At 44.8% G+C, this 16,419-nt stretch overlaps 2 protein-coding genes across 7 annotated transcripts in view; both read right to left on the reverse strand.

Annotated features, from left to right (window-relative positions):
* tinc (tincar) overlaps nucleotides 1-16,419 on the reverse strand; it is a 183,138-nt gene that overhangs the window by 35,957 nt on the left and 130,762 nt on the right. The window lies entirely within an intron of this gene.
* LOC135836199 (uncharacterized) lies at nucleotides 319-7,562 on the reverse strand. 2 transcript variants are annotated; one of them, XM_065350864.1, is made up of 9 exons: nucleotides 6,646-7,562; nucleotides 6,455-6,564; nucleotides 6,268-6,335; nucleotides 6,085-6,153; nucleotides 5,849-5,939; nucleotides 5,149-5,756; nucleotides 4,830-5,057; nucleotides 4,476-4,757; nucleotides 319-4,304 (listed from the first exon to the last, which is right to left on the reverse strand). In XM_065350864.1, exons 5-9 carry the CDS (start codon nucleotides 5,917-5,919, stop codon nucleotides 2,017-2,019), a joined length of 3,477 nt encoding a protein of 1,158 aa, XP_065206936.1. In that variant the 5' UTR covers nucleotides 5,920-5,939; nucleotides 6,085-6,153; nucleotides 6,268-6,335; nucleotides 6,455-6,564; nucleotides 6,646-7,562; the 3' UTR covers nucleotides 319-2,016. The 2 variants fall into 2 exon arrangements, with proteins under 2 accessions (XP_065206936.1, XP_065206937.1); XM_065350865.1 differs by lacking the exons at nucleotides 6,268-6,335; nucleotides 6,455-6,564; nucleotides 6,646-7,562 and having other exon boundaries at nucleotides 6,085-6,257.

Consider the following 16,419-nt stretch of genomic DNA (forward strand, 5'->3'; position numbering starts at 1 on the left):
ACCTACTCTTTTTTTTTTTTTTTTTTGTAAAAAATTCCCAAAATCAAAAAAATTGAATTTTTGGCAAAATTGCAAAAAAAATCAGATTCTACTTTTTTGCAAAAGAGACATTTTTTTGGCAATTGTCAAACTGTTAGGGTAAAACTAAGGGTTCTTATGGTTTAGGGGAAAAGTCTTACTTATGCCACCTGGTACCTTAACCCTAAAACAACCCAGTTCGTATAGAACGCTGAACCCGCAAGGTATGAATACCTATCTCAGTCTACCCAACTACTACTCTCCACAACTCGTCGTAAATCAATGATCAACACAAATACATACGTTTCACCATATATTTATATCTCTCATTTGATGTACAGTGAATAAGAACGTTGCTACGATAACTATTCAATACCATTCGTTTACACGAAAGATTCTGCTGGTGATGAGGCGTTTCCTAACAGACAGAGTTGGCATAAGCCAGCGTTAAACTTATTACTACTCTTTATGAAGATGGTTAGAAAACTGCAAGGCGGCTCGCTTCGGCAATCTCGGCCGTCGTCTCCACTGAACTAGTACACCAGATGGCGTTGTACCAGTTGCAGTGTTGCCGCCTGCCTGGGCATCAAATTACCACTGTAGAGTGGTAACATGGAGTCCCAAGTACCCTCTACATAATGCCCCGGCTGGGTATAGCTCGGGGGCCCGTCTGGATACGCAGCCTAAAAGAGGCCTACTCAGCGTCTCGTAGAGTACTTGGGCTCCCCCTGCCCCGCCTCGTATCACAGATGTGGCCTACTCGTCCTAAGACCCTATCAGACCCTATCTGGCTACTCGTGCAGAATCTTATAACAATACGCGAACTTAAGATTAACATATCTAAACATGTTTACATGAAATCATAATCTAATTACATTACTATGTTAACCTTAATTCTACACCATCCTTGGATTGGAATCTTGTCTGGAGCTCTGGATTGCTTCATTAATCTGAACTGGAACCTGTGACACTACTCAGGTGAGCTTCTCACTAACCTTGCTCTTTCTTCTTTCTGTTTCAGATTCTCGCTGGAATTCTTCTCACTGGAGCCAGACTCAGGTAACTACTCATATCTCTACTCACCATTTACCTCAGAGTGCTAACTCTTTATTTTCACAGATGCTGGCACTCGACACGTCTGGACCAGTTTAAACGTCTCAATTCCAGCTGCTCACATGACTACCTCAAGCTATTCACGATCATTTCAAGTTACTCATGAGATTGCTCCAATCTACTCATCGATACCTACCACGGGACGTAATATTTTTACTTCTTTATTGCTCAAATTGAAGAAAAACTTTGTACTTTGTTCTTCGTTTTTCTTTTCACAGGTACCTCTGAGGTATTTTCGAGCTACTCAAGATCGTTATTCCAATACTCAACTTCTCGAATGGTGATATTCGCAACAAATAAAAACACCGTCTATTCCAACACGTAAGTTTTTATTTTATTTATCACAGCAGATTTAACTTCACCTCGTATGTTTGGTTACTCAATGATCTTAATTAAATTCCAACAAACAATTCACAAAAAACATTGCTTTCGTAAACTAAACTACTCATTTGCCTGCACAAATTCACACACAAATTCACACTTATTTACATTTCGGCATACTCTACTTATTAGCACGCCTCAAAATTCAATAAACAAAACTTCATCTTTTAATTTGGCAAATGGTAGAAACAAAAAACAACAAAACAATAGTATAAACAACAAATACCAAAAAAAACTGCTCTACTCGAAAAATTCTCTTTTCCTCGAGGAGCTTACTCGTAATTACATCAGAAAATAAACAACAATAATAATAAAAAAAATTTGAGACCACGATCGAGAAAAATAAAAAATACAACATCAGGGGGAAAAAAAATTTACAATTTTTGGAACTACTTTCGTTCACTACTCGTAATACTGCAACGAATCGCGCGTGAGACAAATTTCACATCGAGAAAACAAAACTAAACAGACAGAGGCGACTCTTCGAAAAATTTTCACCGCATTTTAGCGTGCTTCTCTGCCATCATTCTGGTTCTGTTCGTTCTGAGGGTTTTGTCTTTCTTCCTCCGCCTCCAATCGCATTCGCTCGCGTCTCTCCGCCAGCCTGCCACGACCTCGTCCAAATCCGGCCAATCCAGGTGCTCGTGGTATAGCCACCTGTAACTGTCTTCCTTCTTGTGCCGGCTGCTGGCGACTCGGTCCAGCTTGCGGCTGTTGCTGCGGCTCAGGCATCTGTCGGTTCACCTCGTTGACCAACTGCGCGGCTCGCTCGGGCAGTAATTGACGATCTGCGCCAGGAAGGTGTCTCATCTGTCGCTGCACTCTTTCGATCAGCTCCCTCTCGTGTACTTCTCGTTCCAGCTGCTCGCGGACATTCCTTCGTTCATGCGCCGCCAAGGCTGCACGGTCTTGCCTCAACATCTCCTCGATACGTTGAAGTTGGTTTGCTTGGAGCTGCTCCACCGGACGCGGCGGATCCTGCTCTCGCGGAAACTGACCATACCCCCATCTCCGCTCGACCGTTGCGTATTCAAATATCCTGACTAACGCCTCCGACGCTTGGTGCTCGTTCAAATACGGCGTCTCACCACGGAACGTCGCTGGAGGGCATCTCTCGATCGTTTCTTCTAATGCCTCCATATATACGTATCTGCCATCGAACTCTGCTCTCGTCGGTCCTTGCCGCAGAAACCCCCGTATCCGGACGCGTATTTCCGGGCAGTGCGGCCACGTCAGCGGAGGCACCATCAAAATGTGTCGCGTACCCCGCCGATGCATCGCGCGCCAAAGTTCGAGGATTCTCTCGGTTACAATTTCGAACGTCTGCGACTCCATGCAAAACTGCCCCGCCGACATTACCACTCGCTGCGGCGCCCGCTGGACCAAGCTTCGCAGGTTTCTGCACATGGTGGTCGTTGGAATTCGTGAGCCCGCGAGCGGGTGCACACTCCACGCTCGCCTCGCCGCTACGTTTTGGTAGATCACCTCGCTTACCACCGCATGCGCGAGAGCATCTCCGATGACGACGAACGAGTTTATTACGTAATACGTAGCGCCTCCACGGTATACTCGGCCCAGAATCCCAGCCCCGCCGTCTCTCTGATAATATAAGTCATCTCGTACCGTCAACTCATTATTGATCAAAATTCCTCGGCTCTGCATCGACTGTTGAATCGTGTCGCGCGTGACCGGAAAAAACATACCTCGAACGTATCTCTCACCGCGCGGCTCGTACCGAAACTCGGCCATCAGCCATACCGGCGCTGGTGGCGGTGGGCAATTTTCCAGCGGCTCGAAATAATCTTCTATTGGTCCGAGATCCATTCTTCCTTCACGTACTCTAGCGGCTTCTCGGTCGTGATGTCGCAACGCTATTTCCATGTTTCGTCTAAACTCGCGCTCTCGTTCTTGAAAGGCGCGCTGCGCCCGTTCGCCCGGTGTTAACTGCGCTAGACCAGGCTGCTGGTCCTGTAGAACTCGCTCTGGGCTCGGGGGCGGCGGCTGCTCAGGTGCCGGTACATTCGGTAACGGTGGTCTTGATTCGGGCTGCTCCTCGAATTCACTCGCATCTGCCGCAAGCTCGAGCGTCTCTTGACTAGATTGGGTAACTTCGCCTTCCTCTACCGATTTCGACTCGCTTCGCGTCTGGCTACGAGTCTTCACTCCTTCAGGCGGTATTTCCGGCGTCTCGTCTCTCGCTACTGGGAGTTTACGCTTTACCGCCGGTTTCGTCGTCGCCGGTTTACGTTTTGTCGCCGGTTTCTTTTTTGTCGACGTAACCTTTTTCTTCTTCGGCGACGCTTTATTCTTTGAAGTTGATTTGCGTTTCGTCGCTGCTCGCTTTCTTGACAACTTCGACTTTCTGGACTTCTTCGGTGGCGTTGACTCGGACGAATCTGAATCCGACTCGCTGGACGAGCTCCTCGATGACGCCCGCTTCTTTTCAATCGACTCAACGCCGCTTACTCTCGATCCGCGCGAACTACTCGATACATCCGTCTTTTTTGACGAGGAATCACCCGTGCTCGTGTCGCGCCTCCGTGACTCGCTCGTGCTTCGCTGCGATCGACTCGCTGAATCGGACGCCGGAGTATTCGGCGTGGCGTACCGCGGCTGTTGTTGCTGCGTCGTAATCGGCGTACGCTCTTGATTTTTCACCCGCGCCTCGAGTATCGATTTTTTGACTACGTTATCGGAATCTTGAGGCGTCTCGGTCTTCACCGTTGATGTTTCGTTGTATGAGTCGAGTATCCCTTGAATTCTTTCTTTAAGGTCTCCACGCGCTGCTCTTTCTAAACAGATTTTTAGCGAAGCATAAATAACCGAATCAGGTATAACATCCTCTAGCTTAGGGCTTTTTGGCGAAGAGCTCTCTTTAGACGACTCTGTACTCGTTCTTTTACGTGTCTCTCTTTTCGCACGCTCATCGTCAGGTCGAGGGCTTTCACCGTCGTTACTCTTACCGTCCGTCTCGATTCCGTCCAGGTTTACGTCTGGTGTGTTCGGGACCGAAGACCGCTTCTCTTTCGACGTTGATGGTTTCTCTTCGGTCTTTTGAGGCTTCTCAACTACCGCTTTCGCCGCCGGTTTCGTAGTTTCTTTCTTTTTCAGCGACTTTCTGGCTTCCAGACGCGCTCGCTCAGCTTCATCGTTGACTACCTCGAACACGTCGTCGTAACTTATCTCGAGCTGCTCGAGACGTCTGTTGAGTTCAATCATTCTTTGCACCGTCGGCTGCTCGATACCTAAAAAAGAAATACCCAGCGTGATATCTCGACTACTCATATTTTGCGACTCATTGTTACTCAAATTCGTACCTGTCAATGACGGTAGCACGCTAATTCCATCGAGAACCTCTGACAATCTAACTTCTTTGTCCAGCGCTTCTCTGTCGATGTCGATTAAAACCATCATCCGTGCACTGTCGACCTGCGTGAATACTCTTTGTCGGTCTATCGCTTGCAGCGCCTCGTCGAAGTTCATGTTATTTTCTTCGATTTTCTCCGTAAACTGTCGGTAGCGCCGGTCGCGTTCTTCTCGGTTCACTATTGAAACAAAAGACACAAAAAAATGAACGTAATTAATCTACTCATCGCGACCGCATTCACTTATGCGCTCCTCGAATTTTACACTTACGTCTGTCCAGCGATGACTCAAAACCGCGTCTCTCCGCCTCGGCTGCAAAAGCCTCCTCAGAGAGTTCTTCGACTGACCAATCTCTTGGACCTTGACTCGCGAGCAACAGCGCATCGTTCTGTACCACTAGCGTCGCAGCTCTTTGCTGTACCTCTGCCAACTCCGACTTGAGCTGCTCTATTTCGGTTTTCGCGCAGTTTAACTCAACTCGAATTTGCTCGGCTTCAGCACGCGGCGACTCTCTCGACGACTGGATCAGCGACTCGTTTTGCTCAATCAGCAATGTATTTTGCCGCATCTCTTTTATTAGCCGCTCGCGTAAGGAATCCTTTTCTTCTTCCGCGCACTTTGATACCTCGGTAGTACCGCCGCGTAATTTCCGCCACGTCTCAGGATCGACTTTGCCATTTTTCCGGCAGCCATTAACGAAGCAATCACACGGTAATTCTGCTTTCTTTTTCTTCAGGCACTTTTTGTGAAACTGGTGCCCACACGAAACCGCGAACGCCGTCGTATTTGATTTTTTCTTTTTCGGCCCTTCACCGATCGGCTTACCGCATATCTGACACCGAAAAATTCTATAATGCGTGGCTTCCGTCTCCGAATCGCTGAACATAATACAAAACGACCAAAATTTTACTACTCAATTCTCACTCGTGTATTTCTACTTTATTTTTAAGTAGGTACTCATAATCTTTACCTTTCAGAATCGCTACTCTCGTCGGTATCATCCCAATCAGGTTGCTGCGGCTTATCGCCTTTCATCGCCATCTTCTTTAGTCAAAAAATAGCTGCGAACAGTTGAACAAGTATAGGTAAGTTTTCTTCTCACGAAAAATGCATCAAGTTAGCTACTCGAAAACTAATACATGTATATATCTACTACGCTACTCATAATTCTAAATATCATGCTCGTAATATTCCAACTCAACTCACCTATTTTTCAGCGTCAAAAAAAAACTTCGTCACACGAATCGACTTCAATTACAACGTCGAATTCTTCGGCTGAAACAGGCAATCGAGACAAGTTACTACCTGAGCAGTTCACTTTCAACATGAGTGCAAAAAAGCTACTCGACGTGCCACGAAACACATTGGCTTATGCTAATTTCTACTCACCTTTTTTTTTTCCAGCGTCAATAATTCTCATCAAACGATCAAAAAATAACACTCCGTCCAATAATCAGCTGAAACAGGTGACCAAATGAAATTAACACCAATCTCCCTCGTATTACACCTCGCTACTCAACATGCACATTTATGGTAACGTATTATTGTTAAAAAGCTACTCAATCACTTCTCTTACCTTTCCGATTAAAGCTTCGTCCAACCAAAGTCGCAATTACTAATCGAGAAAAACTTTCTGGCAACTCAAAGGAATTTCCAACCACGTTGCTGCTCGTTTTGTTCTTTTAGCTACGCAAAAAATACATTACATTACAATTCACGAGCACCGAGCTTATTATTTACACACGAGGTTACTTTATTTCAACCTACCAAGCACACGCGACGAGAGCTTCTCGATTTTTGAAATTTCCACGATTTTTGGCTAACCACGCACTCCAGATGTACGAAACACAATACTTCTCGGCTATGAACATAGAAAACCGCGTATTAATATTATTCTAAATTGGACTTACTCAAATTCCGTCAGGCACATTTCTGCTACAAAATTTTCCACCACCAAACCTGCACGAAGCTGCTCATTTCGCGAAAAATCACCGTAATTCAAAATTTCTTACCTTAATCGAACCGCAAATACGATCACGAACACGAAAAATTACTTTTTATACACTACCGATCGCAATTTACCGTAATAATTGCCAAAAAATCATGAAAAAAAAAAATTCACATTTCAACAAACAAGCACATTTCAACATATTTCACAACTCAACGCAAAACACAATGGCCAAACCATCTGCCTTTTCATTCGATCGAAATATTTTTCTTATCAGTTGGTTGCCTGTTACAATGCAACCGGCTCGTTGTATTCGGCTCGTAACCACTCCCCGCCTACTCGCTTACACGCAAAACGACTCTTTGCTTCGTTGCAATGGTACGAGGGGAGCCGTTCCTTTTCGTTCTCGTTGCGTTCGGTTTACCTCTACCCCGCGCCTACTCGCTAGTACGCATAAATGCTTGCTGCTCGTAGTAACACGGTGCGGAGAGCCGTTCTCGCTTCGTTCTCGTTGTGCGGCGTGTCTAACCACCCCCCGCCTACTCGCTTACAGTACTCTTTTCCTATAGCTCATAGGCTGCTCGGGTAAAAACACTCTCGCTTTCGTTTGCCCAATACTGATGTAATGACACCGATTAAAACACTTGCACGAGTAATTTTTGAATAAAATAAATTGTTTACAGGTAAAAAAAAAATTTACAGGTTTTAACACTGCAGAGCAATGTCTGGAACTCCAGCTACTCAATCAACGACTCTACTTCGCAATATCATCGTAATTTAAATACAGCTCGACGAAATTTATTCTATGGTGAGATTCCAACTTCTCTAACGCAATAAAATTGGCTGTTTTCTTTTTTCGCCTTTTCATACTCGTTGGAGGTACGTAATCAGGGTCAGCGGATCCTGGTGGCGTCTCACCTGGCTTCAAAATTTTCGTACGTTTTCTCTCTTTATCTTTCTTTTTCGCATTTTCAATAATTTCTCCAGCCTTTTTACTCAAATTTACCGCTCTTTTTATACAGTCTTCAATTTTTTCATTCTCTTTATCATCCAACTTGCGCCTCGCATGTTTTTTGAGTCTCTGAAATTCCTGCAGTTTCTTACTTTTATTTTTCTCAACCTCTTCGAGTTCTTTCTTACGCATTTCTCTAGCTAGTAGCCTAGCTGCTCTTTCCGCGACTTGATCATGTATTTTAAGGTCAGTGACCTCTTCTTCGACCTCTTCCTCAATTTCTGACTTCTCGATTTCCTTCGGCGTTACTTTTTCTCTTATTTTCTCAATTAGGGGCCTATTATCGGTTTTTGACTGTAACTTAGGGTCATTTTTGAGCTTCTCTTGTTGTTCTAAACTCAAATAGATCGTCATTTGTCTGGCATTTACGATTTGTTCATCAGACTCATTAGCGATGCTTCTCACTCGGTACGCGTTATCACCAACGTGTTTCATGACCATGTAAGGTCCAAAACGCTTGGGAAACAGCTTTCTCGAGACCCCTTTGTCGTAGGAGCTCTGCCGGTGCTCTGTGAGCATAACTAGTTCCCCCTCCTCGTAACAAATGGGGTCACCCTTAAGTTTGTAAAATGCTACTTCGTCTCTAGATCTCTGTAGCTTTCTTCTCTCCCTAATGTACGAAATTAACGCCTGCTGCTCAGTCATTTCATCAACTCGTAGGTCTACTAATTCTTGGGTATACACTGCCTTACGTGCAAGCTTATCAGCTGCATGATTATTACGATCAAAGCTTCTCGCGGGGGTGTGCTTTAATTCAAACTTCTCAAATTTTTCTTTCAATTCTAAAATTTCTTGAAAAATTTCGCGGTGCACAACTGGTTTTCGACTCGCATTCTTCCAGCTGTTGATTTTCCACTTCTCAACGTTATAATTAATCGCGGTTGTTAAATAGCACGAATCAGAAAAAATTTTCGCGCGTCTCGCACCTAACTTAAGCAACACCTTCATAGCTTTACTCAGAGCTACCGCCTCAGCTAAATTGTTGGTATTTCGGTACCTAGGGTGGTCAATTCTTTCAGAAATGTTGAATTCTCCATTAGGAGTCCAAGCCACCCCTATACCCGCGATGGCATCACTGGAGCCATTGTTAGAGCAAGCTCCGTCAACAGCAGCCCAATAATAACCATCTTCGTCTCTTATCAGGTTTGAGAGCTCAATGGGTTTTTCCATGAGCGTCTCGCTAGTCACAGATTTAGGATTCTTTTCTAACATATCCTGCTGCAGCTTCTTGAGCAGGTATTTCGAATTTAACTTGGCCAACTTGGTTGGCATATTGGCAGAAAACTCATCTTCGATGCCCCATACCTCATTCGGTTTTATGCCATACTCAGTAGGGGTGTTGTTTATCTCCGACTCAATTTTCTTAACATGTACATGCCAACCGTGGTGAGTATACTCATCATCTTCCGGCTCATTGTTTAACTTTGCTCGCAATCTATCACCAATTATGCGCATCGTGCGCTCAACCAGTGATGACTGCGGATTGTACGTTGTCGTATGGCCTACTTTTACGCCATTAGCTTTAAGCATCTCATTCCAGCTTTCGCTTCTAAACTGAGTGCCATTGTCCGTGATCACTTTACGAACCTTATGACCGAGCTTCTCGATATCTTCTAGTACTAACTCCATAGCGTGCACAACTGTCTCAGCTGGAATCGACTCCAATGGAATTATCCAAACTTTGCCAGTAAAAACGCACTTAGCTACAAACATGTACTTTGGTTCTCCTTGCTCATTCGCGATTGGTCCACATAGGTCCGCCGAGATGACGTCCGCTATGTTGAACGCCTCAATTTGAGAAAATTGCAAGCGCTTCTTCTCGCTATAGCCTTTGGTCTTTCGACAAGTAATGCACTCACTTGTAATAATCCGTGTAGTTTTTACGATGTTTGGCGAGTAATAAAGTCTCTTAAATACTGCCTCCAATTTGTGGGCTCCAATATGACCATACATCTCATGCAGGTATACAATGGTATCCCTGAATAACTCGTCAGGCATCACTGGAATTCTCGAGCCATCTTTGAACTTTCTGTAGAGCAACTCTTTATCCTTCTCTTTGATCACTGCATACTTCGCCTGAATTCTTCTCTTCGACTCTAACTGCTTTGCAGTCATATCAAGCTCAAGAGCGTTCAGTTTGCGCACAATCTTTGTACACATCCTATCACGACTCTGGAAGATGTCCAAGCGTCTCAAGTGATCCAAGATCTCATCTTTGACCAACTCTACGAATGATACATTTAACGGTATCATGTTGGACCAATTTGTGTCGTAAATTGTCAACTCAGGCGCCTGAATTCCATACCACTGACCACGTACTTTATGTTTCAAATCGTACGTGAGATCGTAACAATTCAACTCTGTTATCCAGCCAGCCGCTTTTCTATGCACCTTAGCCAGAGTTGTAAACTTGTGCACGACTGACTGGAGGTCTCCTCTCACATGGATGCGTCTCCCATGAAGCCACAATTGCAGCTTATTTATTACTCGAACCAAAGCATACATTTCGCGCTCAATTAACGTGTAATTTTGTTGGTGTTGTTTAAACGCGCTACTCACGAACATTACAATTTTATCTTCTCCTTTGATGTTTTGATACAAAACACCATTGATCGAATGCTCAGTGGAGACTGTGTCCAAATACATGTCTTCTCCATCTACCGGTGTCATAAGCTCAAATTCTTTGGTAAACTCCTCAGTTAATTTGTCTACCGCCTCTTCTTGAGCAGTGCCCCATATAAATGGTACACCTTTTCGAGTTAAGTCATAAAGAGGCCTCACTATGTCTTGGTAATTAGGAATGAAGCGACTATAAATACCAGTTAAGCCTATCAATGCCAACACTTCTCGTACATTTCTTAATTTTACTTTACCAGTTCTAACGTTTGTTTTCTTTTTCAAATACTCCAAGTAACCTTCAATTTTCTTTTTTTGTTTTTTTATGCTTCTCGTTGAAATGTTGAAGCCAAGATGGTCCGTGGAGCTTGCAAAGAACTTACACTTGTTGGCATTCAGTCTCAATCCGTTATCACGCAAGATGCCAAATATATAAATCATCAGCTTCAGCATCTCGCGAAAGGTGAGTGACCTCAGTAGCAAATCATCTACGTATTTTGTCACTCCCTCCATATCCGGTATAATTAAATTAATAACTTTTACAAATTCCGCAGACGATATCTTCAGACCGTATGGCAACCTAATCATTTGATATACTCGGCCATCGACCTTGAAACCACAATATTTGCGCGACTCTGGGTGCAACACAAGCTGCCAAAAGGCTGTAGTAAAATCCAACGTTGTGAAAAAACGAGCGTCTCCATCCGAGGTAATAATTCTGTCTAGGAGGCCCGCCTCATTATAATTAATCTGTAGTATAGGATTTAACTCTACTGGGTTTAAGCAAAGTCTAACGCTACCGTCCTTCTTCTCGTTAGGCACCAAAGGGTTAATGTAAGTTGTGTCAGACGGCTCTGCTACTTCCTGCTCGATCATATCAGCTAATGCACGCCTAACTTTTTCTAACTGCTTGTTTGAAGGTGTATACTTTGGGCCTACGAAGTTTGGAATTTTGTTGGGGTCAACGAACTTTAATTTGACCATTGCCCCAGTGTATTTTCCAGGAAAACGGCTAAAAACATCTTTAAATTGGAGTAGCTCCTCCAGCGCCTCTTCCGACTCAGCTCTCGTGATTCTCCCTTCTCGTACCGCCTCACCCAAATACCTCTTAAGATTTCTCTCAAAGATATCTGGACCATCATCCTTAGGCCTACCGTCTCTTCTAAAAAAGCTATGTAGGTCTGCTCGAGATACAATCTCAATGGACTCAGGTTCGTACTCGTCTACAATCTGAATTTGGTTTGCAGAAACATCCTCCACCCTGTACTCACTTCTCTTGACAAAAGCTACTTCTTCTGCTCTGTTCGTACCTGGGGGCTTACATTTAGCAGTACCTGTTTTCATGTTTGTAGTTATTTCGAGCTTCTCGAGTGATTTGGAACCAATCAGTAACAACTTGTTGTCACCAGGCATCACGAAAAATGGCACCTTAATCTTGTGCTTACCGAACTTTAGAGGCACTACTATCGCTTTCTTCCAAGTTCTCACCGTTTGATTGTTCGCCAGTCTGCATTGCAATACTCTTTTCAAATGAATAAACTCGATTTTATCTTTATAATTATTTATTAACATATTTGCACATGACTCAGACATTATATTAGGTGTAGCACCGGAATCCAATTGTACGTACAATTTTAAATCAGCGAACCATAATGGCACCACACAAGACTTCGCTTCTTCAAAGTTCTCGATCTGGCTTCTCACTAGTGGCTCGACAGTACTTGGATCCGTACGCTTCTCATCAATTACGTCATTTTCCAGCGGGCTGCTCTGAACTGCATCCGCCTGATTGACCGTAACTGCTTCTTGATTGACTCTTGCCCCATCCGATTGCGTTGATCCTTCTTCTCCAGAACTTTCTTCGATGGCTTCGCCTTTTTTGTTCTTCCAGGCTTTACACACCATTTTCACTTTCTTCTGCCAATCAGGTGACAGCTTAACTTCCATCTTGGTGAGGTCTTCAATGATTTGCGCCAACGGCCGGCTACTCTCTGGCATTTTTGCTTTTGTTTTTTCAACCGACTCTTTGGTGGTTACCAAGTAATCACCATCCGACTCAGTAACAACTTCCGCAGACACGTTCGTGCTTGTTTCGACACATAAATTCTCAGAGTTAAAAACTGACTTTTTTGGCTTAAACTTGTAATTGTAGCACTTTTTCAACTCGAATAACAGGTCTTTCTCGCCAGTTTCATTAGGCATGTATCGACTCCCTTTCTTTTGAAGTCTGTTATCTCGCGGAATAATCTTGCCATCTTTGTCAGGTTGAAACTTCAACCTGCCATCTTCGAGCTTGTTCAGTCTAATGAACACTGCTGCCGGCGACCACCACAATGTGACGGTTTCATTATCACAAACCTCCTCAAAGATCCTCCTCCAAGCATAATAACGTTTCGCCGTCACTCCTCGATTGTTTTTTCCAGCTGGAAAAATCATGGGAAAAAGCAACTTAATATCTTCAATGCCTTTCTCCTTCAGAGTGAAAATTACTTCTCGTAGTATGCGTCTCATATGGCTATCTCGAATACTACCTTTATTTATTTCATACGTGCCCAATGACAAAATTACTCTTTTTTTAGTAAATTCTCTTTTTTTGACATGTTCACGCACGGTTGCCATCGTACAGTTCTCAGAAATTTTTTCAACGCTACTCTTGCTTTCTTTTTTAGCATCGTCTCCGCTACCGTTGTTTTTAGCTCTAGCTTTTGTGATTTCGGTTAATAATTGCGCGAATGCGTCGCCAACTAAGTCAAACTCTTCGTAGGGGAGATCGGGCTCGGGGGGGGGCTGTGGCTCTTTTCTTTTTTAAGCCTGCGTCACGTCGTCGTTTAAAGACGACGTCTGAGAACTGTCATCGGACACCTCATCCTCAGAGTAAGGTGGATCATCCGGATTCATCTCAGAATAGCCTGCATCAGCCTCATTGGTGGTACCACCGTCTCTCGCTCTACGATCACGTCTAGCATCTCCTTTGTTGTCGTCTCTTTTCGAGTTTGAGCCAGAAGCTGCGGCTCCGGTGTCGTTAGTACGTCTTCGCGAATCTTCTCTGTTATCGCGGCTATCTCGGGAGTTGCGAGTATCATCGCGATTGCGCGTTCGGTTGTCACGGTTCTCCCGCGAATCTCTGTTGTCACGAGTGTCGCGGCTGTCACGTGAGTCTCGATTATCACGAGTATTTCGAGCGTCTCGGTTGTCAGATCTAGCTCTGTCGTCTCTACGGCCATTGTTGTCATTTGACCTATAACCACCGCCATTGTTACGTCTCGTATCCGCTGAGTTTGCTCTAGCGCCGTTGTTGTTACTAGCGCCTCTCTGCCAGTTATCGTTCGTACGATTTCTACGATTAACTTGAGGTTGAGCATTATCTTGAATTCTGAGCTGCAAGTTCGGTACTCCTTCAATGAATTCCTCGTTTTGAGTCATTTCTATGAGGCGTCTCGCAAACAAAACAATATCGTTACGCTCCTCATTCGTAATCCTAGTTCTTAAAATTGGATTAATTCGCGGATATACGGCATTTATCATTTGCCATTCGGTGGTTTGCACATTCGAGACTACTCGCAACCAGCGCAGCGCAACTGTTGCCATATCAGTAGAACGTGTAGCAGGAAATACTACTGCTCTAACATGACTCATTGCGTCTTCCTGACGCTGCTGGCTCCACATTGCTTGCAAGAACGATTGTCTCAGCGCTTTGTACGATTTTTCGGTACCGGTGTTCGCTTTCCAGGTTGCCGCTTTCGGGTGTGTTACTAGTTGCCTAAACATACTAATATACATCGTCTCATTTGCATACATACTCTCCATTGCCTCCTCAAATTGGCGCACGAAGAGATGCGGCTCAAACTCGTTACTCTCATCGTAAATAATTTTTAACACTTGCAGCGTGCCTAACTTTGCTGCACAATTTCCCGCACCGTAGTTGATATTCTCATTTAGCGGCTCGTATGCAATTCTCAGCCCTAAGGCATTGCATTGCATAGATCTTATCAATTCAGCTTCGCTCCTGTGAGGCTGCGCATCGTTACTCAAACTTCCAAACAAATCTCCTCGACCCTCAGGTCTCGATTGCGCACTGTTCGATCGCGCATTGTTGGATTGCGCGTTATTCTGCTCAAATCTCACATCTTGTTGCGAAGCTTGTCGCGTTCTCATTTGGGGACCCTGCTGCCATCTTGCAGGAATGTCCTGCCACTGAAAGTGGTTGTCAACCCCGAATCTTCGGCCATCGGGTGGTACAGGGTCACTTTGGGGAATGTTAGAGCCAGTTTGAGCTTGTGAGAGTGGCCTCCCGCCTTGCGGCGCCTCAGCCTGACGCTCATTTTCCAACTCAACGACTCTTTGCGTCAATAATCTAATTAGACCGGCGTCTCGTTGTCTCGCTTGCCTTTCAACCCGAATCTCATCGGCCAGCACCGCTACCGCGTCCATCGTTTGTGTCATTCTCAGACCTTCATTATGAATCTCATCACCGATACGATTTATAAGCCTAGAGTGATTGGTACCCCATGCCTGTGCCATTTGGCGCATTCGAGCGGTACTCGCTGTATCTCTATCAATTATATTATTTTGAATCTCACGGTATATTGTTTCCAAATCAACGCGAGTACGCGATAATTCAGTCTCAATACATTCGGCTCTGTGGTCTAAGATCTCGCAATTATCGCGCAAATTAGGTATCTGCTCATTAACGTACGCGTCTGTAGCAGTTTCCGGTCGTCTATTTTCTACTCGGATAAGCTGGTGCTCAACGCCTAAATTCACCGGCCTAAAATCAAATCTTCTAATGGCTACGTTCACGCTCGGACGTGCGCGTGTAACCGCTGGTCTAGTCATTGTTTCAACTTCCTGTTGAAAATTATTTTGAGCTCGTCGCGACGCGTCTCTGGTGCCTACTGGTGGCTGACCATTTGCGAGGGGGTCTACAGCAGAGTAGGGAGGAGGTGCACTCGGATCCCTCGGTCTATTCTCAGATGGTAAAAAACCACCAAATAACGTCTCTCGGGGCCTAGTTCTTACGTTGTTTAGGCTCAACTCCCTAAATCTACTCGCCATTTGCGCTTGCGCTTCTTCCTCGATGCTCATGGTGACATTTTCGACTGTCACCCCATAGACAGGTTCGCTACTCGCTCTTACACTTCGAGGGGGTGGTAGGGGGCTGATGCGCCTCGCAGTAGGCCTTTGCACCCCACTTTGGCTACCACTGGATTCACGACGCGATTCGGGGTTGTCTGAGACAGTCACCGTTCTTTCAGACTCCCTAGAACTCGATCGCCTCGGATTTATTGTCCTATTTAGTAAATCTTCAGCTTGCAGGTTTTGACCTGCAGCCGAATCGACATTCTCTTGGCTTAACGCTTGCTGTACATCAGCGTCGAGGCTATCCAACAGGCTTTGCATTGGGTTTGGCTCAGGTCTACTCACGACAGGTTCAGACTCAGCTTCATTTTGCGCATTTGGAGCAGGTTCGTTCCTGCTCGTATTTGCCAAATTGGACATTGCTTGATGCATGTTCAATTCTGCTTGCGCCTCAGCTTCGTCTCTGTTCGTCTCACTACTCTCATTTTCAAGCCTCGCTTGCTTTCTAGGTGCTTCCGAGCCTGCACTGTTCTCATTTCTTCTCCTCGGAAAAGTTTCGTGAATTCTTTGGGTACAGGCCACTGCCGCATCTCTCGGTTGTCTTTGAGGGATTTGGGAAGCACTGGGAGTAGCTACACGATTACCATTAACGTTCGAGCCTATATTACGACGATAATCCTCTAATGATTCTAAATTACTTCCAGAATTCGATCTACTCAAAGAATTAGAGGAGCCACGCCCACCTCTGTTGGAACTCATTTTGCTCAAAAATCAGGTAAATAATACTCAAATTAGGTAAGCAAACTTTCGTTTACTTCAAGGAAAATCCGGCTAAGCAACGTCTACTTTTTTGTTGCAGGACAGAACTGCACACAAATCAAGCAGG

This window comes from Planococcus citri, chromosome 2 (assembly GCF_950023065.1).
Source record: "Planococcus citri chromosome 2, ihPlaCitr1.1, whole genome shotgun sequence".
In the NCBI taxonomy this organism is placed as follows: domain Eukaryota; kingdom Metazoa; phylum Arthropoda; class Insecta; order Hemiptera; family Pseudococcidae; genus Planococcus; species Planococcus citri.